Source organism: Panthera onca, chromosome C1 (genome assembly GCF_046562875.1).
Source record: "Panthera onca isolate mPanOnc1 chromosome C1, mPanOnc1 haplotype 2, whole genome shotgun sequence".
NCBI classification, from domain to species: domain Eukaryota; kingdom Metazoa; phylum Chordata; class Mammalia; order Carnivora; family Felidae; genus Panthera; species Panthera onca.
The window spans coordinates 145,428,369-145,453,701 of NC_138346.1; the positions used below are offsets into that span (position 1 = coordinate 145,428,369).

The window sequence follows — 25,333 nt, forward strand, 5'->3', positions numbered from 1 at the left end:
CCTCTTCCCTAAATCCTTATTTAGGATGGAGTCAGATCATCTATATGTTTTAAAAGGCTTCTCACATGATTTTGATTCAAAGTTTTGTCTTGGATATTACATTTATTTTTGGAAGGTACTATTGAGGATGTAGTATTATCATATTACACAGAATCCCCTTTATGAGGACAAAGGGAAGAAATTTTTCATGGTTTTTGGTACCAGGAAAAGGTGTGTTTCTTCTGGAAATTTAATTTGCTTTTAATCTTGTGGACTGACAATTAGAGACAGTCACATTTTCCATCTGTACATTGTTAAAAAATTGAGAGGCAAACTGAAAATGAAATTAAGAAAACCATTTCATTCATATTAGCATCAACAAAACTAAATAGGAATAAATTTAACAAAGGAAATGTAAAACTTACACAGTACTTAAAAACTACAAAACAGGGGTCCCCGGCTGACTCAGTTGGAAGAACATGAGACTCTTGATCTCAGAGTTGTGAGTTTGAGCCCCATGTTATGTGTAGAGATTATATACATAAGAAGATAGGTAGATAGACATATAGGATGAACTTACCAAAAAAAAAAAAAAAAAAAAACACCACAAAACATTGTTGAAAAGAGGTTAAAGAAGATGGAAATAAATGGTTCAGAGATTAGAAGACTTAACGTTGTTAAAATGGTTGTACTCCCCAAACTGATCTACAGATTTAATGCAATCCCTATCAGAATTCTAACTGATTTCATTGCAAACATTGACAAGTTGATTCTAAAGCTCATAAGGAAGGGATCTAAAGTAGTGACAACAATCCTAAAAAGAAAAACAAAATAGAAAGACTCACCCTTCATGATTTCCAAACTTACTACAAAGCTATGATAATCAAGATACTGTGTTACTGGCACAAGGACAGACCTATAGATTAGCAGAACAGAATTGAGAGTCCAGAAATAAACTCATAAAACTCTGGTCAACTGGTTTTTAGCAAGGATGCCAAAATTATTCTGTTGGGAGAGAACAGTCTTTGCAACAAATGGTGCTGGGCAACTGGACAGCCACATGCAAACGCTAAAATACAAGACCTAAATGCAAGAACTGTAGCTAGAAAACTCTTCCAAGAAAACACAGGAGTGTATCTTTATGACTTTGGAATTTGGCAAGGAATTCTTAGAACTGGGCAGCCAAAGAAAAATAGATAAATTAGACTTTATCAAAATTAAAAGCTTTTGTGCTTCCACACCCCTCTTCCCCCAACCTTTCTTTTAATGGAGGAAAGACGAAGAATATGGCAGATCTTACTCTAGACTCTCAATGTCTTCTATAACTTACCTGGACCTAATATTCAGGAAAATAGTGACTGTTGAGAATGAATTTGGGAAAATACAAAGACACAATTAGATGGTCAGAGTTTAGATTGTCTAAGCAGAATTAGGGACTTAGAAACTATTTCTGGTCTTCCAGAGAACACACATTCCTAGTTATTCAGTATTTTTATCTTAACGACATGTCTATGTCTAGTTCTTTTTCTCTTAAGTAAGTAATGCACTGCACCATCAGCGCAGAGCCTGACGCAGGGCTTGAACTCACAAACCATGAGATCATGACCTGAACCGAAATTAAGAGATGCTTAACCAACTGAGCCACACAGGTGCCCCACATAATATTTATTATTTGAATTTGCTTTTGTTGTCACATGTACAATAAAACACGGTGTTATCATTCTGTCATTGAAACTTTTTGAAATTAAGTTCTGTACTATTTTACCTTGTAAATTTTTACTTTTGATGTGTCATGTCTGTGATTTATATTGTTTATATCTGTCACTGAAGTTGGCATTTCCTGATTTTCAACTTTTAAAGAAATATTTTGAAGTAGCTTTGGCAGTTTGACCTCTTGTTTCTAAAGTGCTTTCAAAGAGATCATTTTTAATAAATACTAGTTAAGGGGCACATGGGTGGCTCAGTCAAATGAGCATCTGACCCTTGGTTTTGGCCCAGGGCATGGTCCCAAGGTCGTGGGATCAAGCCGCACATCAGGCTCTGAGCTGAGCATGGAGCCTGCTTGGGGTATTCATTCTTTCTTTCCTTTCTTTTTCCTTCCTTCTTCCTATCTATCGATATTTTCTCCCTCTCTCTCTCTCTCTCTCTGCCTTGCCCTCCCTCTCCCATTGCCCCTCTCCCCCAAACACATGCTCTCTCTCACAAGAAAACAACAAAAACTAGGTGAGTAAATGAGCTAAATCCTTTTTTCAACATTGCATATAATTTTCTTAAAGCAAAAGTTTATTAAAATTCATCATCAATGATCAAAACAAACAGAATTAAATCAGAGTACCTGACAATAGCCTGACAGTATTTAATTTTATCCTTTTTGTTCTTATTGTCTAAGTTTTAAATTTTTGTTTCATGTAAAGGTTGACTGGGTTTTTTTGTGTTTTTTTTTTAAATATGAAATTTATTGTCAAATTGGTTTGCAAACAACACTCAGTGATCATCCCAACAGGTGCCCTCCTCAATGCCCATCACCCACTTTCCCCTCCCTCCCACTCCCCCATCAATAAAGGTTGAATGTTTAAGTCTGTGTTTTTATCTCTATAAGTGAGACAGAGATGGCTAGAATATATAAAGAATATTTTCAACTCAATAAAAAGACAAATAGCCCAACTAATAAGTGAGCAGAACATCTAAACGTGCATTTTCCCAAGAAAGGTATATGAAGAGCCAATAAGCACGAGAAAAAATGCCCACCCATTAGTTATTAGGGAAATGTAAATCAAGACCACAATGAGATACCATTGCATACCACCTGGATGGTTTGAATCAAATAGATAACAAGCCATAGCAAGGATATAGAAAAATCAGAACTCTCATCTACTGCTAGTGGGAATGTAAAATGGTGCAGATGCTTTGGAAAACAGGTGGTTCCTCAAATGATTATACTATATGATCCAGCACTTCTCCTACATATATATGTAAGAGAAATGAAAACACATGCTCACACAAAAACTTATACACAGATGTTTACAGCACTATTCAAAGTACCCAAAAGGTAGATACAACCCAAATACCCATCAGTGAATGAATAAAGAAAATGTGATTTGTTCATACAGTGGAATATTTCCAGCCATAAAATGGAATGAAGTACTAATACCTGCTGTAACTTGAATGAACCCTGAAAAGATTATGCTAAGTGAAAGAAGCCCATTACAGAAGTCCACATTTTATACAATTTTTTTTTTCATATGTAAGTTTAGAATACAGGTATCTATAAAGATAGAAAGTAAGTTAGTAGTTGCTCTGGTCTGTGGGGTATGTTGGGGGTAATGACTAAAGGGTACCAGGTCTCTGCGAGGAGATGAAAATGTTCTCAAATAGATTAGTGATATTTGCACGTATCTGCGAATACACTAAAAACCAATGACTGGCACGCTTTAAATGGATGAATTACAAGGTGTGTGAATTATATCTCAATAAAGCTTTTTTTATTAAAAAAAAAGTTCAGAGCCAAATTACTGTTACTTATCTATGCTGTTTTATTTTTATTTTTTAACTTTGTAACATATCTCTACACGAAATCAAGTACACTTGACTAAACTAGATGACAGTCAAGGATGTACCTAAATAAAAGCTAACAAAAGGTCTTCTTCAGACTTCTTTGTGAAAACACATAACAGCAAAATAATATACACCAAATATTTTGTCTATTTTTACATGTACACTGAATTACTTTTTGTTTTTTTATATTTATTTTTGCCTTGATGACTGAGAAGTGTTGAGTCTTTCCAAGTAAGGTGAAGTGTAAGTCTTTCTATTTTGTTTCACTTTTTTAGGACTGTTTTCACTATTTTAGATCCCTTGCAACTCCTTATGAGCTTTAGAATCAACTTGTCAATTTTTGCAAAGAAGTCAGGTGGAATTCTAACAGGGATTGTGCTAATAAATCTGTAGATCAGTTTGGGGAATATAACCATCTTAACATTAAATCTTCTGATCTTTGAACCATTTATTTAGTTTTTCCATTTATTTAGATCTTCTTAAACTTCTTTCAACAATGTTTTGTAGGTTTTGAATACTGTTTTAAGTTTTATACTACTTTTGCTAAATTTACCTGAGTATTTAGTCTTCTTGATGCTAATATGAATGAAATGGTTTTCTTCATTTCATTTTCAGATTGGCTCTCAATTTTTTAACAATGTACAGATGGAAAATGTGACTGTCTCTAAGAGTCGTCAGTCCACAAAATTAAAAGCAAATTAAATTTCCAGAAGAAACACACCTTTTCCTAGTACCAAGAACCATGAAAAATTTCTTCCCTTTGTCCTCATAAAGGGGAATCTGTATAATGTGAGAATACTACATCCTCAGCAGTACCTTCCAACAACAAATATAACACCCAAGATAAAACTTTGAATCAAAATCATGTGAGAAGCCTTTTAACACATATAGATGATCTGACTCCATCCTAAATAAGGACTCAGGGAAGAGGGGTGGACCAGGGCATGTGCATTTTTAAAAAGTGTCTCTGGGGGGGCGCCTGGGTGGCGCAGTCGGTTAAGCGTCCGACTTCAGCCAGGTCACGATCTCGCGGTCCGTGAGTTCGAGCCCCGCGTCAGGCTCTGGGCTGATGGCTCGGAGCCTGGAGCCTGTTTCCGATTCTGTGTCTCCCTCTCTCTCTGCCCCTCCCCCGTTCATGCTCTGTCTCTCTCTGTCCCAAAAATAAATAAAAAACGTTGAAAAAAAAAAATTTTTTAAAAAAGTGTCTCTGGGTAATTTTGATGTGTATGAGTGATTAGTGACTACACTAGGTGATTCAATGGATCTAATTTCTACAGTTGAAACTACTATGCAGTTTGTCATATGAACATGAAAAAATTATCTAAAGCATTAATTTTTTTAAAAACTAGAAGTACCATAAGCCATAGCAATTATGTTTTCTCACTTACTGGGTGATTTGCTGAGGCTCATCTTCTCCACAGGCTTTGCTAGCTTGGGTTTCTTGATAAAGGTTCCACCAGGCTTATTAAATGGTTGCATCATTTTTCTCTTTATTCCTCTTGCAGCAGCAACTGTCACATTGGTGGGTTTGTTTTGATAGTCAACAACAATTCCAGGTCTATGAATGCTTCCAAAATCACTCATATGCTGCAAATTTGTGAAATCAAGAAATATTAGCATAATATCTAAAGATAAAGTATGAATTCACACAAATTTTACCTGTTATCTATCTAATAATTTTCACCTGAAAATTACCCAGAACTGAACTAAATTTTACATGTCCGCTCTGAATAAACACGTGGAAAACCTTTGTAAATTATTACATGAACTCAAATCCAGTGAATTAGCATTTTTATTTCCAGTAAAACAAATATGGATATTTCCTACCTATTTTTTTAATTTTTACAATTCAAAATTGAGATCATAAACAGCAAATGTGCCTGTCAGAATATTACCACTTGTACAACTCTCTGACAACTCCTCTTCAGAGTTCCTAATTGATGTTTTCCCATGAAAAGACCTAAAAAGACATCTTTATTTCACTAAAACCTGGCTTAAAACTAAGATGCATAAAGAAGACCATATATGAAGTTTGAAGTAAAAAAGATCCAGAAATCATTTAGGATTTCTCCCTGTTGAAAAAGGGAATGAGAAGGCGAGATGGAACATTAGTATGAGATAGGAGAGTTAAAGCATAACCATGCATCAACTTCCAGGACACACTTCAGATAAAGAATTACATCTGACGTTCCATTCACATTCTTACCTAGAGAAACATATTCTGACCCAGAAGCCCAAGAAGCAAAAGTTTACAGACGAAGAGTCATGCAACCAAACGACTCTTGTGTCCCTTTCTCTTCTCTTATCATTAACAAAATCCACTACACCAAGAGGCTACATGTCCATAGAAATTTATTCTGCTAACCTTACTTTTAGAAGATAAAGACTGAGGAGTAATCTGAAGAGAAGGATCCAATGGGAATTGTACAAGTGAAGATTAAAAAAGAAAAGTCCTGTTGGTTCATCTACTTCATTAACAGGAGGAAAGAAAGAAAAGTCCATTCAGACTAGAATGGTGAACACAAAGTACAGGAATACCTGTTTTTCTATTGTGAAAACAAAATTGATATTTGAAGTCTCATTAAGAAAAAAATCATTTGCCTAAAGTAATAATACAGCATGAAAAGTGTTAAGTGTTTTCCAAATTTTCAAACTGGAATCGATTTTCAATTTCAAAACCCAAAGCCTACTAACCCCAACAATTTTCAATTAACCTATAGTCATTAATTATGGTGGAAGAGCAACGTATCAGTTGCTTACATTTATATATATGCTTAGGAATCCCTATCTAACCTAGTAAACTTGAATAGTTTAGTGTTTCCAGGTAACTTATAGAGTCACATTAGAAATATCTTCATTAATTATCCATTAAAGGTGCAATGCATTTTACATCAGTAAAGGGTAACTGTTATCAATGCAAAATTTCTACACAAAAAGGACACACTACACTGATGTACCAAAAGCCAATGAAGAGACAAAAACATGTGCCCTACTACATTTTTTATCAGAAGTACTTTCCTCTGCAAAGAGAATATTAAGAGTAACTGACTTAAGTAAACCATTTCTTACATTAAGGCAAAAATACAGAATCTTTCATATGACCAAACTATATAACTCCACAATCTACATACACTTACTAGTAAAATTTCATGTCAGTCAAGTTACCTAAGAACATAAGTCATTCTCTTTATACTATGTCCTGAAATAAAACACTTGAAGACTGGTATATTTACTCATGTAAGCAATAATTTACAAAAGATTACTTCCTAGGAAGGAGCCAGAGACATGTCTGTACAAGTAGGAGCTTATTTCTCAATAGTAAAAACTAGTGACACAAGGGAAAACGAAACACCCAGCAACAGGACATATTGCAAGAGAGTAAGTTAGTAATTATATTGACCACAAATCATTCTACAACCTATTAGACATATCAACTTCTTCACCATGTAAACATAGCTAAGCTACCCTCATCTATTATTACCGACTTTTAGTCCCTTGTGTTATATGTGAAATATGGAGCTCTGAAGAAATTCTATGTGCTAGAGTTAGCAGCAAAGTATAAACATTTTATCATACATTGCACCTTTAACCTACTCAAAAACTCCAAAGGGTTGGTTACCTTTTACAATAATCCAAGAACTGTCCCACCAGCAAAACTGCTAGTGTTTTACAAGGAAAAATGCAACTCCTTTTAACCCCTTTTAGACCAAAACCTAATATCCTCACCTTTTTAATAAAGGGAGATTTGGCAAAACTATGAACAATCATCTCACACTGCCACTTGTTTTCTGAAGTGCTGGAAAAACTTTTACAGGCAACCTAAAAATTATGCTTATGATTCAGCTTTTCTTCAAAATACACTGGGATGAACAGTGTTTATTCTAGTTGAAAACCGTGGTCTTGAAAGGGTTTAAAAGAGTGACTAGTGAAAAGAATCTGAAAAGATTCTGTTGTACTTACTCCTCGGCCTCGGCCTCTGCCTGTTGATGGTCCTCCAAAAGCATCATAGTTTCTGCTTCCAAACGTACTTTCAGGATAAGCAGGCGTTCCTCTCCCCCGAGAGCCTACAGGTGCAGGCTTCATATGGGGTGAAGAAAAACTGCTGTAGGAAGAGTAATTCTCTCTTCCTCTGTCCTCCATAAACCCAGGCCTCAATTTTGAACGGGAGTAAGGTGCTTCCCAGCTAGACCCGCCCTGGTTTCTACCTCCGAAAGAGTCAAGGCTATTCCGGTAGGAGCTCTCAAATCGACCACCATAACTACCTCCGAAGCGGCTTTGTTCGGGTTCATTAAAACCATAGCCAGATCTGTACAGATCTCGCCCACCCAGAGAAGACCTGGAGTCGTAAGACTCATAAGGTCCAAACCTGGAAAAGTTGCACAGTGAGGGAAAAAACAAAAGTAAGCTTACTAATGTTAGACAATTCAAAAGACAAATTATCAGATGACATTTATCAACTAAAATTCATTTATACCATACTGGTTTGCACAGTTCTACTTTTATTCACACCCTGATTAGGGCTGGGCAGTTCAACATGAGACCAGATAGAAAGCTATCTGAGTCAGTTTTTAAATATGAATTGAGTTAAGTAAACCTTAGCTTAAAAATCTGCTTTGTGGCAGCTTTTCTATTTTATTAAAAAGATTTGTCTGTCAGTATTTAAGCCCAGCCCTAGTCTTGGAAAAAGTCATTTGCTAAAGTTCACAAACTACTCAAACTTTCTTTGAATCCATCCCTAGTACTGGAAAATACCAAATATTTACAATATTTTGGCTTTCAATAGGGACATAAATTGAAGACTATACCAATATAGGCTATTTGTGACACAGAAGAGATCCTTTTTGCACCCCTAATAATCTATGTAACAAAACTGCTTATGTCTGTAGCAGTCAAAATTTGGAGAATTATCTCTGCTTACAAAATTTGATATCCTGCCCAACTTTGGATAAGGTCAATAATCAATCCTCAGTCACTTTCTACTTGTAGACTAGCAAATCTAACAAATCTAGAAGAATAAGCACATAAAATAGAACATAAAAGTAAAAGACCACGAACATATATCCTCTGCATATGAATTTTCAAGGCAGATGAAAAAGAGTACATTTTATATCTTCAATTATTTAAAAAATTATTTCCTGGTAGGAAATTATCACATAAAACTACTCTAAAAAAGGGAGCACACCGTCTCCTCAAGGTTTTAATAGAGTCAACAGAAGAAACAAATCATCTTACTTCTCACAAATCCAAAGCATGGATTACAAAAGTTGCTTCATAGCTTACAACATAGTTTTATAAAGGCCCACAATTACACATGAGATAAACGATAACATCTACATAGTTTATCCACATCACATTTACAATGCAATAGGGCAGTAACGGATATATTAAAACAGTTAAATGTGTTACATTACTTCAATTATTTACAGATCACTAAATAGAATGTACTATTTATTTCTGAATCCTGGTAACCGTATAAAAATTATTCCTCTTTCCAGCTCTTTTTAAAACATCTATCACATAAGCAAAATTGTTCTATCTGTTCATTTTCTTGATTTTCCTCTACTATTAAACCATAGTGGCACATTTGAAGCAGAAAGAAGGAAAGTAAAGCATCGTTCAGTCCATCCTTAAGGAATCCGGATCCTTCATTTTATGAAGAAGGAGGATAGTTTCAAATGTTACCTAACTAGTTATACTTAGTAGAAATATCTGTGCCTTAAAAGGTATACGCTCTTTGCCTGAAATGTGGTCAACCCTAAGGCCTGAGTAGTTCAACTAGTGTTAAGCTTTACACAGTATCAACAGTAAAATATAAAAATAATCTAAACTCTAGTGCATTAAAATAAGCAAAGGTATAGTATTCATGGCTTTAATACAATGCTCCTAGCTTAGAGCACAAGTGTTTTTGGTCTAAGTAGTATCTGCCAATAAATAACCTCGATATGGACTTAAAGAACATTTTATTATTACAATTTGCTCCTACAACTTACTCTAAAATTAAAATTAAAAGAATAACTACCTTAAATGTTTCTCAGAAAACTGAATGTTGCTAGACTGGTTCAGTTAAACCCATTCCAGTCAAAGACTGCTTTGCTGCTTTACAGAACACCCCACATCAGAAAAGACACTTTTAAAAATCATAAAGAAAAAGGTTCACAGATAATATTTCCAATAACATTTTTATATCATTTGTTCAGAACATTCTGACTGATGAGGAGTTAAAAGGAAGTAAAAAAAAAAAAAAAAAAGAGTTCACTACTAAAGACAGAAAAGCTTACTCTATTATAGTGAAATGAAAATAGCTACTTGAAGTTTTCCTAAAATAATGTCTGCCAGTAATCCTGAGGTAATTTTTATAACCATTAATTAACACCTCTAAACATTTAAAGTGATTATTCAATACCAAATAGTGAAATTCAAGCATCATAACATGCCTAAGGAATACTTAAATTAAAATATCCAGAATCTTATAGTCATCTAATCATTTGGCCAAGTGATTAAGCAATTTACCTGCTACCCCCACCACCACCACTGTGATTGTCCATGCCATATGACTGGTTTAGGTAGGAGTCCATGGATCTTTGACCCCCATAGGATCCATGGCCATAGTCACGGTCCATCCCTATAAAGAGTTTAAAAAGAAAAAAATTAAATGATGCTCACCTTTACTGGCACTCAAAAGAAGAATTTTTAGATAAATATCCTTGAATGTCAGACCTCCATAAGATCCGGGGCCATAATCACGATCCATTCCTAAAACAGAGTCAGTAACAAAAGGTCAGTAAGATATACCACCCTCTTCAGGAATCTTTGCATAAAACACAAGATATTCGTATCAATGATGTGAGATAATAAGTCATCATTAACATTTAAGCTAAACTCACAGTAGACGTGGAAGGAAAAAACCTCACAAATGATAATCTACTGAATAATCAGATTTGCTAATAAAACCTATTTTTCAAAAAAACATTGTCAACTAAGAAAGTTCTATATTAGAATTATTTTTAATTTAATCAACATCTATTTGACTAGGGTGCTACTTTAAGGTTCTATATTAGCTTATTACATAGTATATAATAATAATTCCTACTCTCAAAAAAAATCATTTATTAATGTCAAGAAGAAAAACTTTGTTGTAAGTATACTTTTTTGCATCTAGCTGCTCTCAAAAGATCTAAAAACTCAGAAGCAGCCACATTTTCAATTAGCCTAATTTAAATTTGTTCATATACTAACCGAAATAGACATTTTTAAAAAGTAAAAATCATGGAGTAGGGGACCAACCTGTGGTATTACACCTATAAATAACAACTCAACAAATATTTAAATCCTCAAATACTCTGAATAGGGAATGAATGTGAACTCTAGCAATACAAAACACACACAAAACAAATTCTAATACATTAAGGGTATTAAGTATGTCTTATTACACTGCAATTCCATCTATATCCCAACCTCTGATGTAAAAAATACAACGAAAGAGGTAATAAAATAAATTTACTATGATTATAAAAATGATATTTTTAAATCATTTAGAATGTGTCCTATAAAGTCCTTTAAAATCCTTTATTGTCACCCTCCTCAAATTTTATACACTAATAAATACAACAATATACAAAGAGCAAATACCTTAATTTATATTTTTTAAAACACTAAATTTTAATTACAACCACTTAAATATTTCTGGTCCTAATAATAATGACAACAGCAACAACTTCACAAAAATATCACTCAGAATCTTGCGACCTTAAAGCTGGAAGCAACCTAAATGATAAAATTCAATCTTCTTGCTTTATAGATTAGGGAACTACAGTCCAAAGAGATGACATTATTTTCTCAAAGTCCAATATGTATCCACCCTTCTAGCTTTATGCTGTTGCTTCTATGTGAAACACTCTCAGCTAACACCCCAAATATCTGCTTCTTAAAATATTCTCACTTTTAAGGTGCCTGGGTGGCTCAGTCAGTTAAGTGACCGACTTCGGCTCATGTTATGATCTCACGGTTTGTGGGTTCGAGCCCATTGTCGAGCTCTGTGCTGAACACTTGCTCTGAGCCTGGGACCTGCTTCAGATTCTGTGACTCCTTCTCTCTCTGCCCCTCCCCCGCTTGTGCTCTGTCTCACTCTGTCTCTCAAAAATAAATAAATATAATAAAAAACAATTTTTTTTTAAATCTTCTCATCTTTTAAAAGTCCATTTCAAATACTAACCCTTTTAAGATCAAATTTAATGATACCATCTCAGTTGATTATCATCTCTTTCTTCTAAATACCTAAAAGTCTATAGCTCTTATATGGAGCTTAGGATACTCTGCCTTATGTTCTGCTATTTGTGGCCTCATCCTAAATGTACACTCATCTTGTGGGCAGGGTCTGATTTCTACTAATTTTGTATATACCCCAGAACCATTGTTCTCAAAGAATAGTCTCTTCACCACTGCGAGTTGCTAGGACCTTTTCAGGGATCCACAAGATCAAACTATTTTCATAAATAACACTGCAACATTATTTGCCTTTTTCACAGTGCTGACATTTGCACTGAAGACGCAAAAGCACTGGTGGGTAAAAGTGCAGGTCCCACACCACAAATCAAGGCAATGGCACCAAAGGATATTAGCAGTCATTGTAGTCCTTAATACTGCACACTTGCAGTAAAAAAATAATAAAAAGGGCCATCTCTACTTAAAAATGTCCTTGATGAAACAGTTAAGAATTATCAATTTTATTAAACCATGACTTTTGAGTACAATTTCTTTCTGGTAGTGTCTGTAGCACAAAAAGCAATTTTGCTGCATACCAAAGTATCACGGTTTTTGCCAGGAAAAGCCATTGTGCAAGTGCTTGGTTGTGAAATGAAATTAGCCACTTTTACAAAGAATACTATTTTTACTAGACAGACAGACTGAGCATTTGGCATTTTCTCAAAAATGAACAAAGTAAAACTGTCACTTAAAGGAAAACAACTAACAGCATTTGCTGCCAATGATAAAACTTGAGCTTTTCAGTGAAATTTAGAATTACATAAAACTTGTAAGTACCAATAAGCATAACAGAACACAAAAAGTTTATTAATACATTTTTTATACTAAGACTTCAAATGGGGCGCATTATTCACATTTATAGCTCATCTAAATTCCAACTGTCCACATTCAAGTGTGCAGTCACATGCAGCTAATGGCTACCATATTAGACAACACAATTCTAGATTAATAAAATAGTCATTTATCTTTTTTTTTTTTTTTTTGAGAGAGAGAGAGAGAGCACAAGTGGGGGAGAAGGGTATTGGGGTGGGGGGAGAATGTTAAGTGGGCTCCACACTCAGCACAGAGCCCGATGTCAATTATCTGTCTTTAGAGTTGGTAATTTATTCTTATATTATCTCAGAGGACAATTTTGAAATTAAAATAAAAATTTCAAAATAAAAAGCCTTCCTCTAAGCCTCATATTAAAAAATAATCTTAGAGCTAAGTTCAGTTAGATAAACAAAGCAAAAAGTTTCATATTGTTATTTCTGCGAGTTTCAATTTTGAGCTCGCAGAGGCTGCCTTCAGATACTAAATCTTTTAGTTTTTTATTCTGTGTTTTTATTTCACTATGGAGTCATAAATTACTACTATTGAACACCCACCTTATGCCAGGCACTGTAGAGTACACAAAAATTAAGAAAACTACATAGCAATGATTTTGGCTTATTATTCATAGTATAGTACTATTCAGTTAATTAAAAAGGAAAAAAGGAAAAGTCTTTATACTGTATGTAATCAGTATGATTATAGGGATATAGATTCTATAAGATGACTGCTTCTATATAAACAACATTCTTCCAGGTTACCAAATGAACTTAGAAATCACTTTACAAATAAAACTGGAACAGGGCGCCTGGGTGGTTCAGTCGGTTAAGCCTCCGACTTCAGCTCAGGTCATGATCTCGCGGTCCATGAATTCGAGCCCCGCGTCAGGCTCTGTGCTGCCGGCTCAAAGCCTGGAGTCTGCTTCAGATTCTATGTCTCCCTCTCTCTCTGCACCTCCCCCGCTCACACTCTGTCTCTCTCTCTCTCTCTCTCAAAAATAAACATCAAAATATTTTTTAAATAAATGAATAAAACTAGAAGAATATAGCATATCTTTATTATTATTATAAAATGAAAGTAATTCACTCAAAAACCGACCTCATGTTTTAAATCAAATCTATTCTATTGCTTTGATCACTCTATAAGTTCAACAAATGTTAAAACTCAGTTACAATTAAATCATAAGGAAGGAGCTGAGGAGTAACAGGAAAAAACAACCGACTTATCAAAATAATTAACAAGCTGTGTCACACCAACTCTTGAAATAGGACCTCTGTTCACCACCTCCATACTACTAGCATTTTGATACAGGCCACCAGCATCTCAAATCTACATTACTACAACAGCCTCCTAACTAGTTTTCTGCTTTCACTTTTGCTTCCTTTCTGTTTATTCTGAAGAAAACAGCCAGAATAAATCTGTTAAAATGTGAATTTAAATCATGTTCAGGGTACTTGGCTGGCTCAGTTGGAAGAGCATGCCAACTTTTGATCTCGGGGTCATGAGTTCAAGCCCCACACTGGCTGTGGAGATTACTTAAATAAATAAACTTAAATAAAGTTCAATGCTCAGTAACTTCCAATGGCTTCCCATTTTGCCTGAAGTAAAAGCCAAACCCTTAAATAATCCGTAAGGCCCTATACCAGTGGCTTTGAACCAAGGACAATTTTGCCTTCCAGAGGACATTTGACAATCTCTGAAAGCACTTTTGGTTTTCACAACCAAAGGGCAGGTGCTGCTCACATCTAGTGCACAGAGGCCAAAGATGCTGCTGAACAGTCTACAATGCACAAGACATCCCCCCACAAAGAATTATCTAGTCCAAAATGTCAACACTTGTAGGGCACCTGGGTGGGTCACTTGGTTCAGTGTCCGACTCTTGATTTTGGCTCAGGTCATGATCTCACGGTTTGTGGGATTGAGCCCCACATCAGGCTCTGTGCTGACAGCGTGGAGCCTGCTTGGGATTCTCTCCCTCTTTCTCTGCCCCTTTCCCAGCTCATGCTCGCTCACTCGCTTGCTCTCAAAATAAATAAATAAACATTAAAAAAGAAGTCAACTGCTATATCTGACAAATACTGCCCTGTATGATTTACCTATCACTTCTTAACTTCATCATCTACCATTCCTCCCGTTATCGCTCTACTCTAGGTATACTAGACCCTCAGCTGTTCCTAGAACACAGTATGCACACACCCATTTTTGCACCTGCTGCTCCCTCTGCCTGGAATGCTCTTTCTCTGTATCCGCACTGCTCAATCCCTCCACTCTTTCAGGTCTTCATTTTCTATTGTCTCTTAGATATAAACAAGTTATCTTTGATTTTCAATGCCTTTGGCTACACCTCACCACTCTAACTCTGTCTTAAGACTGCTCAGCAAAAATCATCAGCTCTAGTCAAAACATTCTTCTTAAGTCTCTCTGAAGCACAATGTACTCAGCTGTACCTTTATTCCTGCTTTCCTCTATCTGGAATGCTCTCCTTTTTTTCTCTGCTGTTTATATAAAAAGAGTTATTGTGAGGCAGGAAGGAAACATGGAATCATTGAAAATACAACTTCCTTCCAGGAAACGGTGTGGAGGAAATTTGGAACTTGACGTATTTTCCAGTACCTTCTACTTCATTTCAGTCGCTGGAAAAGACAATGCTAACAATGAATTGTATTGTTGGCTTCATTTGGCTTCGTATTTGCTAAAGCCTACAGCATTCTCCCTTTAGATAGCCATGGCTTGCATCCGCACCTTCTCAAATCTGTGCTCAAAGGTCACCTTAGCAAGTCCTTCCCCAACACACACACACACCACCACCACCACCACCACCGCCAACATCCTCTGTGGCCTTTTTCTTCTAAGCAATTGTTACCATCTAATATACGATATGTGTTACTTCTTTATCTTGCTTATTCTCCAATTCATCCCACTAGATTGTACTCCCTACAAGGGCAAGAATATTTTCCATTTTGCTCATTGCTATATTGCCAGTTCCTAGAATAGTATCTAATACACAGCAGTCACTCAAGAAATATTTGTTAAATGAATAAAGTCAAATTACATCTCTGAAATTAAGTTCCTCATGTATGAAGTGTAGATAACCTAGACCTCAAAGTGTTGTCAAATAATGATCTTTAACCAGCAATGCATTCCAAAATCATTCACAGCACTTTTTCATCACATGCACAACCAGGGATCCCTTATTTAAAACTAAGATTCAAGAGGACTAGAGTATGACCTAAACAAACACACTTTGGAAAAGCTCCCCAGGGGAATCTAACAATCACCCTCAGATGAAAACCACTGTTGGAACTAAAATTAAGAGAAAAAATAAAATTCACAACATTGGTAAAACATTAATCCAAAAGGATATATGCACCCCATGTTCGCTGCAGCTTTATTTATAATAGGAGAGGTATGAAAACAACTTAAGTGTCCACTAAAGGATGAATGGATAAAAAAGATGGGGTTCACATATACGAGGAACAGGACTCAGCCATAAAAAGGAATGAAATCTTGCCATTTGCAACAACATGGATGGACCCTGAGGGCATTATGCTAAGTGAAATAAGTTACAAAGCAAGACAAATACTGTTATGTGGAATCTAAACAAAACAAAACAAAACAAAAAAGCCAAGCTCATAGATACAGAGAACAGGTTAGTGGTTTCTAGAGGGGAGAGTGCAGGTGGGCAAAGGGAATCAAAAGGTACAAAAGTCCAGTTATAAAAAAATAAGTCATGAGGAGAAAAAATAAGTCACAGGATATAATGTATAGCATGATGACTTAACTGTTAAGAGATTAAATCTTAAAAGTTCTCATTATAAGAAAAAAATTTAGGGGCGCCTGGGTGGCTCAGTCGGTTAAGCGTCCGACTTCGGCTCAGGTCACGATCTCGCGGTCCGTGAGTTCGAGCCCCACGTCGGGCTCTGGGCTGACAGCTCAGAGCCTGGAGCCTGCTTCCGATTCTGTGTCTCCCTCTCTCTCTGCCCCTCCCCTGTTCATTCTCTGTCTCTCTCTGTCTCAAAAATAAATAAACGTTAAAAAAAAAAAAATTTTAACAAGAAAAAAATTTAATTATATATGGTGATGGATGGTAACTAGAATTATTGCAGTAATCATTTTCCCAGTGAAATCATTTCCTACAGTGAATCATCATGCTGTACCCCTGAAATTAATGTAATGTTGTATGTCAATTATACTTCAATAAAAAATAAAGTGCATCTCTTAAGCAAAAAGTCACCACTGTGATAGAAATTGCTAAAGTTCTTTTTGCATCACTATACATTAAGAAAATAAACTTCCGGCCTGGTATGACTCTACCTGTCAAAGTCCTACATTTAGACATTGAATCCAAATCTCTGGTAAACACTACTAGAAATTGAAGCCTTTTATCATTCCAAATGTCTCTCTTTGGTGAACGTATTAGTCCTACTCACTCCAGTTTAAAATCTTGGACTCGTTTTTGTGCTCGCTTCGGCAGCACATATACTAAAATCTTGGACTCGTTTTTATTCATCCTTCTCAATTTTCTACTCATTACTAGTCAGTCAGCCTGCAAGTTCTGTTAATTTTCTCTAGAAACATCTTACTATTTTCAAAATTACTAGTCTTCTCCCAAGTTCAGGATCTTTAAATCCTAACACCTAAATTTATTAAATGGCTTTTTAGCTTATTTTCCAGTTTTTTCTTTTCTTTTCCTTTTTTAAGATTTTATTTTTAAGAAATCTCTACATCCAGCATGGGGCTTGAACTTACAACCCCAAGAGCAAGAGTCACATACTCTTCCAACTGAGCCAGCCAGGCACTCCTCTAAGTTTCCAGTTTTCAATCTACCTAAATGTGGATACAAATTAAAGTTCCTCTGGTAGTTTTATTATGACATTCTCCTGTTCAAAACTGTGTTCTTCAAGGGCAACTAGCTGGATCAGTTAGTAGAGCATGCAACTCTTGATCTTGGGGTTGTAAGTTTGAGCCCCAGGTTGGGTGTAGTGATTACTCAAAAATACATTAAGAAAACAACAACAACAGCAACAACAACAACCAGAGGCATGTGGATAGCTCAGTCAGTGAAGCATCCAACTCTTGATTTCAGCTCAGGTCACAATCTCAGTTTGTGAGATCAAGCCCTGCATCCAGCTCTGGGCTGACAATTCAGAGCCTGCTTGGGATTCTGTCTCTCCCTCTCTCTCTGCCCTTCTCCTGCTCATGCTCTCTCTCTCAAAATAAATAAACTTAAAAAAAAAAAAAAGGTATTCTTCAGCACTCAATATATACTACTTCCTACACATAGCCCACATCAAATACAAAGTTTCTCTAAATTCTTAAAGATGATACACAGAAATTAATTGGACAGCAATTATTCTCATAAAATGGCACATGGTTTTATTTAGTACACCTGCTTCAGTTTTATTTTGTGAATATATTATATTCTGTACACAGCTGAATTTTCCTTTTCTCTGGCAATCAATATGTGTACTTCCACTCTATGGGGGTCCTTTTTTACCTCACTGAATTCTTCCACGTTCTTTTTTGTGTTATCATCCTGTCTGGCAGAACTTTAATAACTATCAAAATAACATCCAACTGTACTCTGCCTACCTCTTATGATTTTATCTAGCTCTGTAGTCACAACTCTAACGTCATGCTTAAGTCAATGAACAATCAGGCTTAGGGACTCCTGGGTGGCTCAGTCGGTTGGGTGTCCAACTTCAGCTCAGGTCAAGATATCACAGTTCATGGGTTTGAGTCCCACAATGGGCTCTGTGCTGACAGCTCGGAGCCTGGAGCCTGCTTCATATTCTGTGTCTCCCTCTCTCTCTGCCCCTCCCCTGCTCATGCTCTGTCTCCCTCTCTCAAAAAGTAAACATTAAAAAAATATTTAAAAAAATAAAATAAACAATCAGGCTTCTTCATGTGCTCCTCTAGACAGCTCTTTATATACAAACACATTTAGACACTAAAGCAAATGACCTCAAAAACAAGGTCAAAATGTATTACAATAGAAGCGATATAAAACCAAGACAATAATCCACTTAATCTACATTATTCAATACCAAAGCTTCTCAGTCAGCAAAAAGAACTCGACCAGTTTCTTGTAACTCATCACTCAGAATGTAGTCAAGGCCTTTTGGAATAAAGTAAAGGAATCATAATTCTAACAAAAGAGTCAAACTATACGGAATAGCCCTGACTTTTTCTGATTCCCAAATTCCTTAATTCAAAAACTATACATAGTGTGACACATTAACACTGAGCAGTGATACATTAAGAGACAAAACAATGACTGAAACAAGGTAGAACTGGCTTTTTACATTGTTACTTTATGTGCATGTAGAGAAAAACTGAAATGCATTCCTTTAACATTATTTAAGAGCAAACAAAAGAGGATACTCACCATTAAAGCCCTGATAAGTATTTCTGCAAGCAGAGTGTGTATAATCTATGAAGACACATTTAACAGAAAGAAATTAGTGCAATATTAGCGAAAGTCTGAAATTACATACTCATCTATTCAAATCAAACACAATTTCTTAAAATGTCATTAACTCTATTATCTACAAAAATGGAGTGTAAATAATTACAAACATTTAATATGGAAAAACATGTATCTCTCTTCATTATCTCCCCAAGAGGCAAATCATCCAAATTACTAAAATGTAAAAATTCGCTTTAACACCTGATATACAATAATTGCCAAAAAAGGGAATCCAGTACTGATTTATACAGGGAAACAAAAGGAAGGCAGATAGATTAAATTATGTATCAAATATTGCAAAAAGGGCCATGTGAGAATTGATTGTATGTAATATGTAATTGTTTCAAAGTTAAATATATTTCTTTTACCTACTCGCTCTCTAAAGTTTTCAAGATCTTATTTGAGAATGCATATACACAAACATATATGTTTGCCTTCACTGTATCTCTCCAGGATGTGACATCACCAAAAACCATATTGGCAATTTCCGTTAAAACGGATTTGGCAATTGTTAAGTCCTTTAATTAATTTTACTAATAAATACTAAAAGAAAGAAAGCTGATACAGTGATCCCTTGAATGCAACAGAATCCAGCTACGCTGCATAGGATTAGATTCAGATGTATTGTTAGTCAAATTCCACTCCCAAATATAGCAGTAAAGGAGAAAAGGAAGCAAGAGAGAGGAGGAGTGTTTACTCACTGACACTGTTTATAATTTTATTACTAACGCTGGAGTTGTAGGCACATGGTGACAATTAAAAGTAAGCAAACTAAGTTTTATTGTTTTTCAACTCTCTACAGAAAATGGATTCCCTTGGTGGGGGGGGGGGGGAACCACTCCCATTGTTCCCTCCCCCCACCTGGGTAGATTCTGCTGTACCCTGAGTGTTGGTACTATCATCAAACTTTGGTATGAAAACATAGCAATATATTTTTAACTTTCATTCCCAGCTTCGATACTTCAAATAAACATAGTTTTAAGGTATCTGTATCCAAATGAGTCAAAGTCCAACCAAAACAAACAAAAACACGGGAGTGTGCTACTCTTAACAGCTGGACTTCCTATTTCAAACTAATTGAAAAGGCTCCACCAAAGGGTTATCCCAGGGGCGCCTGGGGGGCTTAGCTGGTTAAGAGCCCTACTCTTGATTTCGGCTCAGGTCACGATGTCAGGCTTCGTGAGATCAAGCCCCACATCTGGCGCTGCACCGACAGCTTGGGATTTTCTCTCTCTCTCTCTCAAAATAAACAAATAAACTTTTTTAAACATGGGTTCTTTCAGCCCCCTTTCATATACTTAGATTTGGCAGCTTTAATTCTTTCTGGCATGAAATCAAATCAAAGATCAAAAGATCGTTTAGTCAGACTCATGCTGAGATCACAGTACATTCAATGTTTAATGTAATTGTTTCGGTTGGGTGAGGGGCTTACAACTAGTTGGCGAGCCGGTTTTAATTAGACACGTCTGGTTACTCAGGATTAAGACCACTTTAATCACTGAAACCCTTTTCCACGTCTCCCTAACGCTGTCGTTAACCGACTCATTTTATCTTGACACCAATTCCTATAAAAAAGTTGGGCAAGATTTGAAGACATGGTGAAAAACAAATTAATTTTACTCTGGGAGCCTGTGAAAATGGTTTAAAGAACTAGCGTGAGAGACAGCTGAAAGGTATTGCTGGAATACGGTTTCTTTAAACGTTAAGTCCAACGCAGGCGGCTGGGCACAGAGCTGAATTTGAAGGGCATGTGATGCCGTGCCAGAATTCTAACTTAAGTCCCATCCATACACAATCCAGAGGAAAAAATGCTTAGGTTCACGCAGCTATTTGAAATTAGGGATTAACGACCAGGTAATTTTGGTGGATAAACAGCCCAGTTTGCTAACCAGTAATATAGCTCAGGTTTCCATTCGGCACAGAGATCTACCTATACTTGTCACTTACAGACGCCCTTTAAACTCGTCTTCAAACTAAGACGAGAAACATCACCGTGAACAAGCCTCTGGAAATTGTATCTGTTAAGAAGCAACCTGGTTGGGGATTTACTACACGGACGAGCTGGGTCGCCGCCCTGTGAGGCGAACGCGACGCGAGGCCGGGGAGGCCCCACCCGCCCCTCTGCCCGAGACCGGGGAGTTGGGAGGCGTCGGGGCAATTTCCACGCACCGGGGCCGGGGCGAGTCCGGAGCGCGAGTCCGGGGCCCGAGACCGGAGGCCGTGGCGCTCTGGGCGCGCCCTTCCCCTCACCGAGGCCGGCACGGAACTCCCAGGTCCCCGGCGGCAGCGGGCGCCGGGCGGGCGCGACAAGGCGCGCGGGTTCCCACACAGGCCGATTCCGGGCACTGGGCCCGCGGCGGGCGGGCGGCCTCCGGGCCCGCAGAACAAAGCCCACACGGCCATCTTGAGACCGTAAACAGACCCCCGGGGCGGCCACCCCGCCTCCCGCCCGCCGTGGCGACCAGCCAGAGGCGCCGCTTACCGTCTTCGAAGTCCATGGCGGAGGCTCGGGGCTCACAGCCTCGGCGACGCTGGGCTGAGCTGTGGCAGGCGGCGAGCGCCCGCGACCCGCGGTTCCACACCACCCGTCCTCGCGACCGACAGCGGCGCTACCGGCCCGGGAGCCGCAGGCCACAGCGAGGCTGAGGGGCGGGGCCGGCCGGCGCTGCCAGCCGCCGCAGCGCGGCCTTCGATTGGCTGGCGCGGGCTGGTGGGCGGGCCCTCGAGTGGGGGCGGGAAGGAGGCCCGCTGTCGCGCTCCCGAGTGCTGACCCTCTGGGAGCGGCTGAGGAGGAAGGAAGGTAGAAAGAGGAGCGTCGAAGACTGACTAGGGTCACGGGAAAGCGAACTGGGTGTTCGGGAAATTCTGGCTGCGGCCCGCCATGTTTGATCCTGGCAAGAGCGAAAGGATCTAGTTGGAATACCTCCCTCCTGCCCAAACTAATAAACCACGTGCCGACCTTTTGCTTTTTATTGGCTGGGGATGACTGTACCGAAAATGTTAACGTGTTTTTGGACTTTTTGCTGTGGAGACGCTGAAGTCCCAGACGATTTTTACTCTGTGAGCAGAGAACAGATTGCAAAATAGGAAATAATTATGGAAATGATCCAAAACAAGCTATTACCAATTTCTGAATTTTAAGGTCCAAAATGAAAGTGCTGTAAAAGTTCAAAACCAGGGATGATTTGTGGCAGAAGTCCTCCAGAACCTGACGAATGACCACAAATATCCACACACCTTGGCGTTGTATTATCACTACTTTGGAAGTAGTGTTGGGGAAGTGGCCAAAATTATTCACCCCACAGGTCAATATGGAAAAAGACAACTATTCATTCTGACCCTGGAGCAGCTTGAACTCCAGGTTTATTTTTTTTTTTCTTTTAGTAGAGGAAATGGTGTCAACAACGAGTTGATTGCAGGATAGGAAACCATGAATCAAAACCATTTGCTCTTCTTTGAGATCCAACCAGTTTCTGGAACCAGTTCCAAGAAGGCAGCTTGTGGAAATAGGGCTGGGGGAAAAACTCACAGATATACTATGTGTATTACCATAGCCCCAAACCTGGACAGGGCATTGTTTCTTCCTCATCACTTTCCTTCTCCACCCTGATTGATTCACCCATTCTCCACCCTTGTTTTCTTTTTTTCCCCCAACCTATACATGTTTCCTAGTCACCTGAGCTGAACATGTTGAAAACTGAACTCATAATTTCCCTCCTCAAACCTGCTCATCCTCCTTTATTCTTTCATCTCTGTTAGTGGTGTCGTGAGCAACCACCCACTAATCCTAGCCGGAAGCCTGCCCGATTCATCTAGTCAAGGCACAGCTCTCTCCCATTCTCTCACGCCAGTTCATACTGAAGTCTTTCATCTGCTTATTACCTCTTAAAGTTTCTTAAACTTGTTCCCTTCTCTCCATTCCCACCGCACTACCTGCAGTACCTAACTACTCTCATTCTCTCTCTCCCAAACTGTTGCTGTATCTTCCTAAATAATTTCTCTGCCCTTTGGCCTTGATTTCTCAGGCTTCTCAGGGCTGCAGTGTTCTAAACACTAATCCAAACATCTCATCATGCGTCTCTATCATGGATTAGATCAAGGCAAATCTACGTAACCTAGAGCACGTGCGTCCGGATCTGGCCACGGCCTGACCTGCCATCTTCCTACATTTCTCCCTCCTCCTCTCTCCTACACTCTCTCCCTTTTGTGGATCAATTTTAAGCCGCTTCCCAAATCATCCCTATGCTTCTTCATGCCACTAAACTTTTACTTATGCTTTTGTCTCTGCTTGTGATACCACCCAGTTAACCCTACCCATTCTCAAAACATAGCTCAGGATTTACTTCCTCTAAGAAACACACCCACATCCCATCCCCGCACCCTAGGCCAGTACTTCTCAAATATTAACGTGTATATGATTCGCCTAGCAATCTCATTAAAACTCACATGCACACTCAGTCAGACTGGGTTGGAGCCAGAGTCTGCATTCCTCACAGGTTTCCAGAAGATGCTGCTGCTGCTGCTGCTGCTGCTGCTGCTGCTGAAACCATACTTGGAGTAGCAAGGCCCTGAGCTAACCTGTTACAGCACTATCTCCCCTGCAGTAAATACTCTGTTTGGCTTTATGTCTACCCACATTCGAAGCCCTTTGAGATTAGAATCAAGTCTTCTTTGTATCCTAAGTGCTGAGCACATATATTTGCTAAGTAAAACTGAACTCTCTTGACTTTTTTTTTTTTAAGGGTAGACTTAATATTTTATTGCCATTTTATATAATCAGATGGCAATTGGGTATACAGTCTTCATACTTGATCTTTCCTTTTGGTAAATAAAAAAATTTACAAGTTTTCAACAGCCAATGGCTGGTTATGTTTTCAGAAAACATAATTAGATTAATTCATTAATGGTAGCTTCAAGTTTTTCCTTACTAGCCCCAGAAAGTTCACCCACCTTTTGTCCTTTTTTAAAAAACTGGAAAGGGGCACCTGGGTGGCGCAGTCGGTTAAGCGTCCGACTTCAGCCAGGTCACGATCTCGCGGTCCGTGAGTTCGAGCCCCGCGTCAGGCTCTGGGCTGATGGCTCGGAGCCTGGAGCCTGCTTCCGATTCTGTGTCTCCCTCTCTCTCTGCCCCTCCCCCGTTCATGCTCTGTCTCTCTCTGTCTCAAAAATAAATAAATGTTAAAAAAAAAATTAAAAAAAAAAATAAAAAATAAAAAATAAAAAACTGGAAGGTTGGCATGCATTTGACTTCACGCTCTGAAGCAACATCCCAACAGTCATCCACATCTGCTTCAAGGAACGCCATGTTGGAATACTTGTCAGAGAAGGAATGAAAGAAAGGCTTAATCGTTTTGCAAGGCCCACACCACATGGCTGAAAAGTCAACTACTACAAGTTTTTCCCCTGCACTGTTCAAGGCTTCCTGAAAAGCATACTTGCTCTCAATCTGCTTCACCATTTTGGCGGTTGGGGTCTGACAAGCGGCTGTAAGGACCATGTAACTGGATCCTAAATGCTGGACAGAGCTCTCTCTTGACATTTTTAACTTTTTATTTTTCTTGGTATCATGACAAAGGAATGGTTTGTAACCCGTGGTATTCAGGCATGAGTGTAAGGAAATAAGTATTGGGAACCACACACACACACACACACACCCCCTTCTTTCTCTCCGAAAAGAGAAAATTACCAATCATGGAACTCCTAACTCAAGAAGAAAACTGGCCTCAGCACAAATGCCTGGAGAGCCAGAATACATAGATATCTTCTCCCCTTCCTTCCTCTTTCCCAAGGCAGAAGCAGGTGGCCATACCTAGATACCCCACAATACCTGAGAGGCCTTGCAATACCTGAGAGTCCCTCAAGCCATCCCTTAATTCCTTTACCAAACAAATATTGATTGAGCACCAACTATGTGCCAAACATGGTTTTCTTCCTTCACTGTCATCTCTTTCCAGTCCCCCAGAAACTGGCCAGGCAACCGGGCCTGTTCCCACTTGTTTAGGCTTAGATTTTTACCCTGAGGGGCCAAGGTTTTGTACAAAGTCTTAGACTATTTCATTCTCCATTTATTTTGCAGTAGGTGGCAGGTTAGTAAATGCCAGAACAGCTAAGCCTACTGGAAAACAGAAGAGAATATGTTTTATTAAGTGCAGAGGTTAAAAGGATGATGTGCTGATGCCAAGAGAAGTCTGCAGGGAGAAGGAGGAAATGGGGAGCTACATCTAAGACCTGATCCTGAGGGAGCCGTCAAAGAAGCCC

General features: G+C 38.2%; 1 protein-coding gene across 4 annotated transcripts in view; it reads right to left on the reverse strand.

The window, feature by feature from the left end:
• Window positions 1-21,686, reverse strand: part of ZNF326 (zinc finger protein 326) — a 45,639-nt gene extending 23,953 nt beyond the window's left edge. The window contains exons 1-6 of one of the 4 annotated variants that reach the window (XM_060624505.3): window positions 21,558-21,686; window positions 18,995-19,039; window positions 10,252-10,287; window positions 10,045-10,156; window positions 7,495-7,636; window positions 4,923-5,121 (exon numbers count right to left, since the gene is read on the reverse strand). In XM_060624505.3, coding sequence (XP_060480488.1) covers window positions 4,923-5,121; window positions 7,495-7,636; window positions 10,045-10,156; window positions 10,252-10,287; window positions 18,995-19,039; window positions 21,558-21,573 — 550 coding nt within the window. In that variant the 5' untranslated portion in view covers window positions 21,574-21,686. Of the gene's footprint in view, window positions 1-4,922; window positions 5,122-7,494; window positions 7,901-10,044; window positions 10,157-10,197; window positions 10,288-18,994; window positions 19,040-21,557 lie in introns of those variants that run through there. The other 3 variants (XM_060624504.3, XM_060624506.3, XM_060624508.3) reach the window with 3 other exon arrangements.
• Window positions 21,687-25,333: the final 3,647 nt, after the last annotated feature.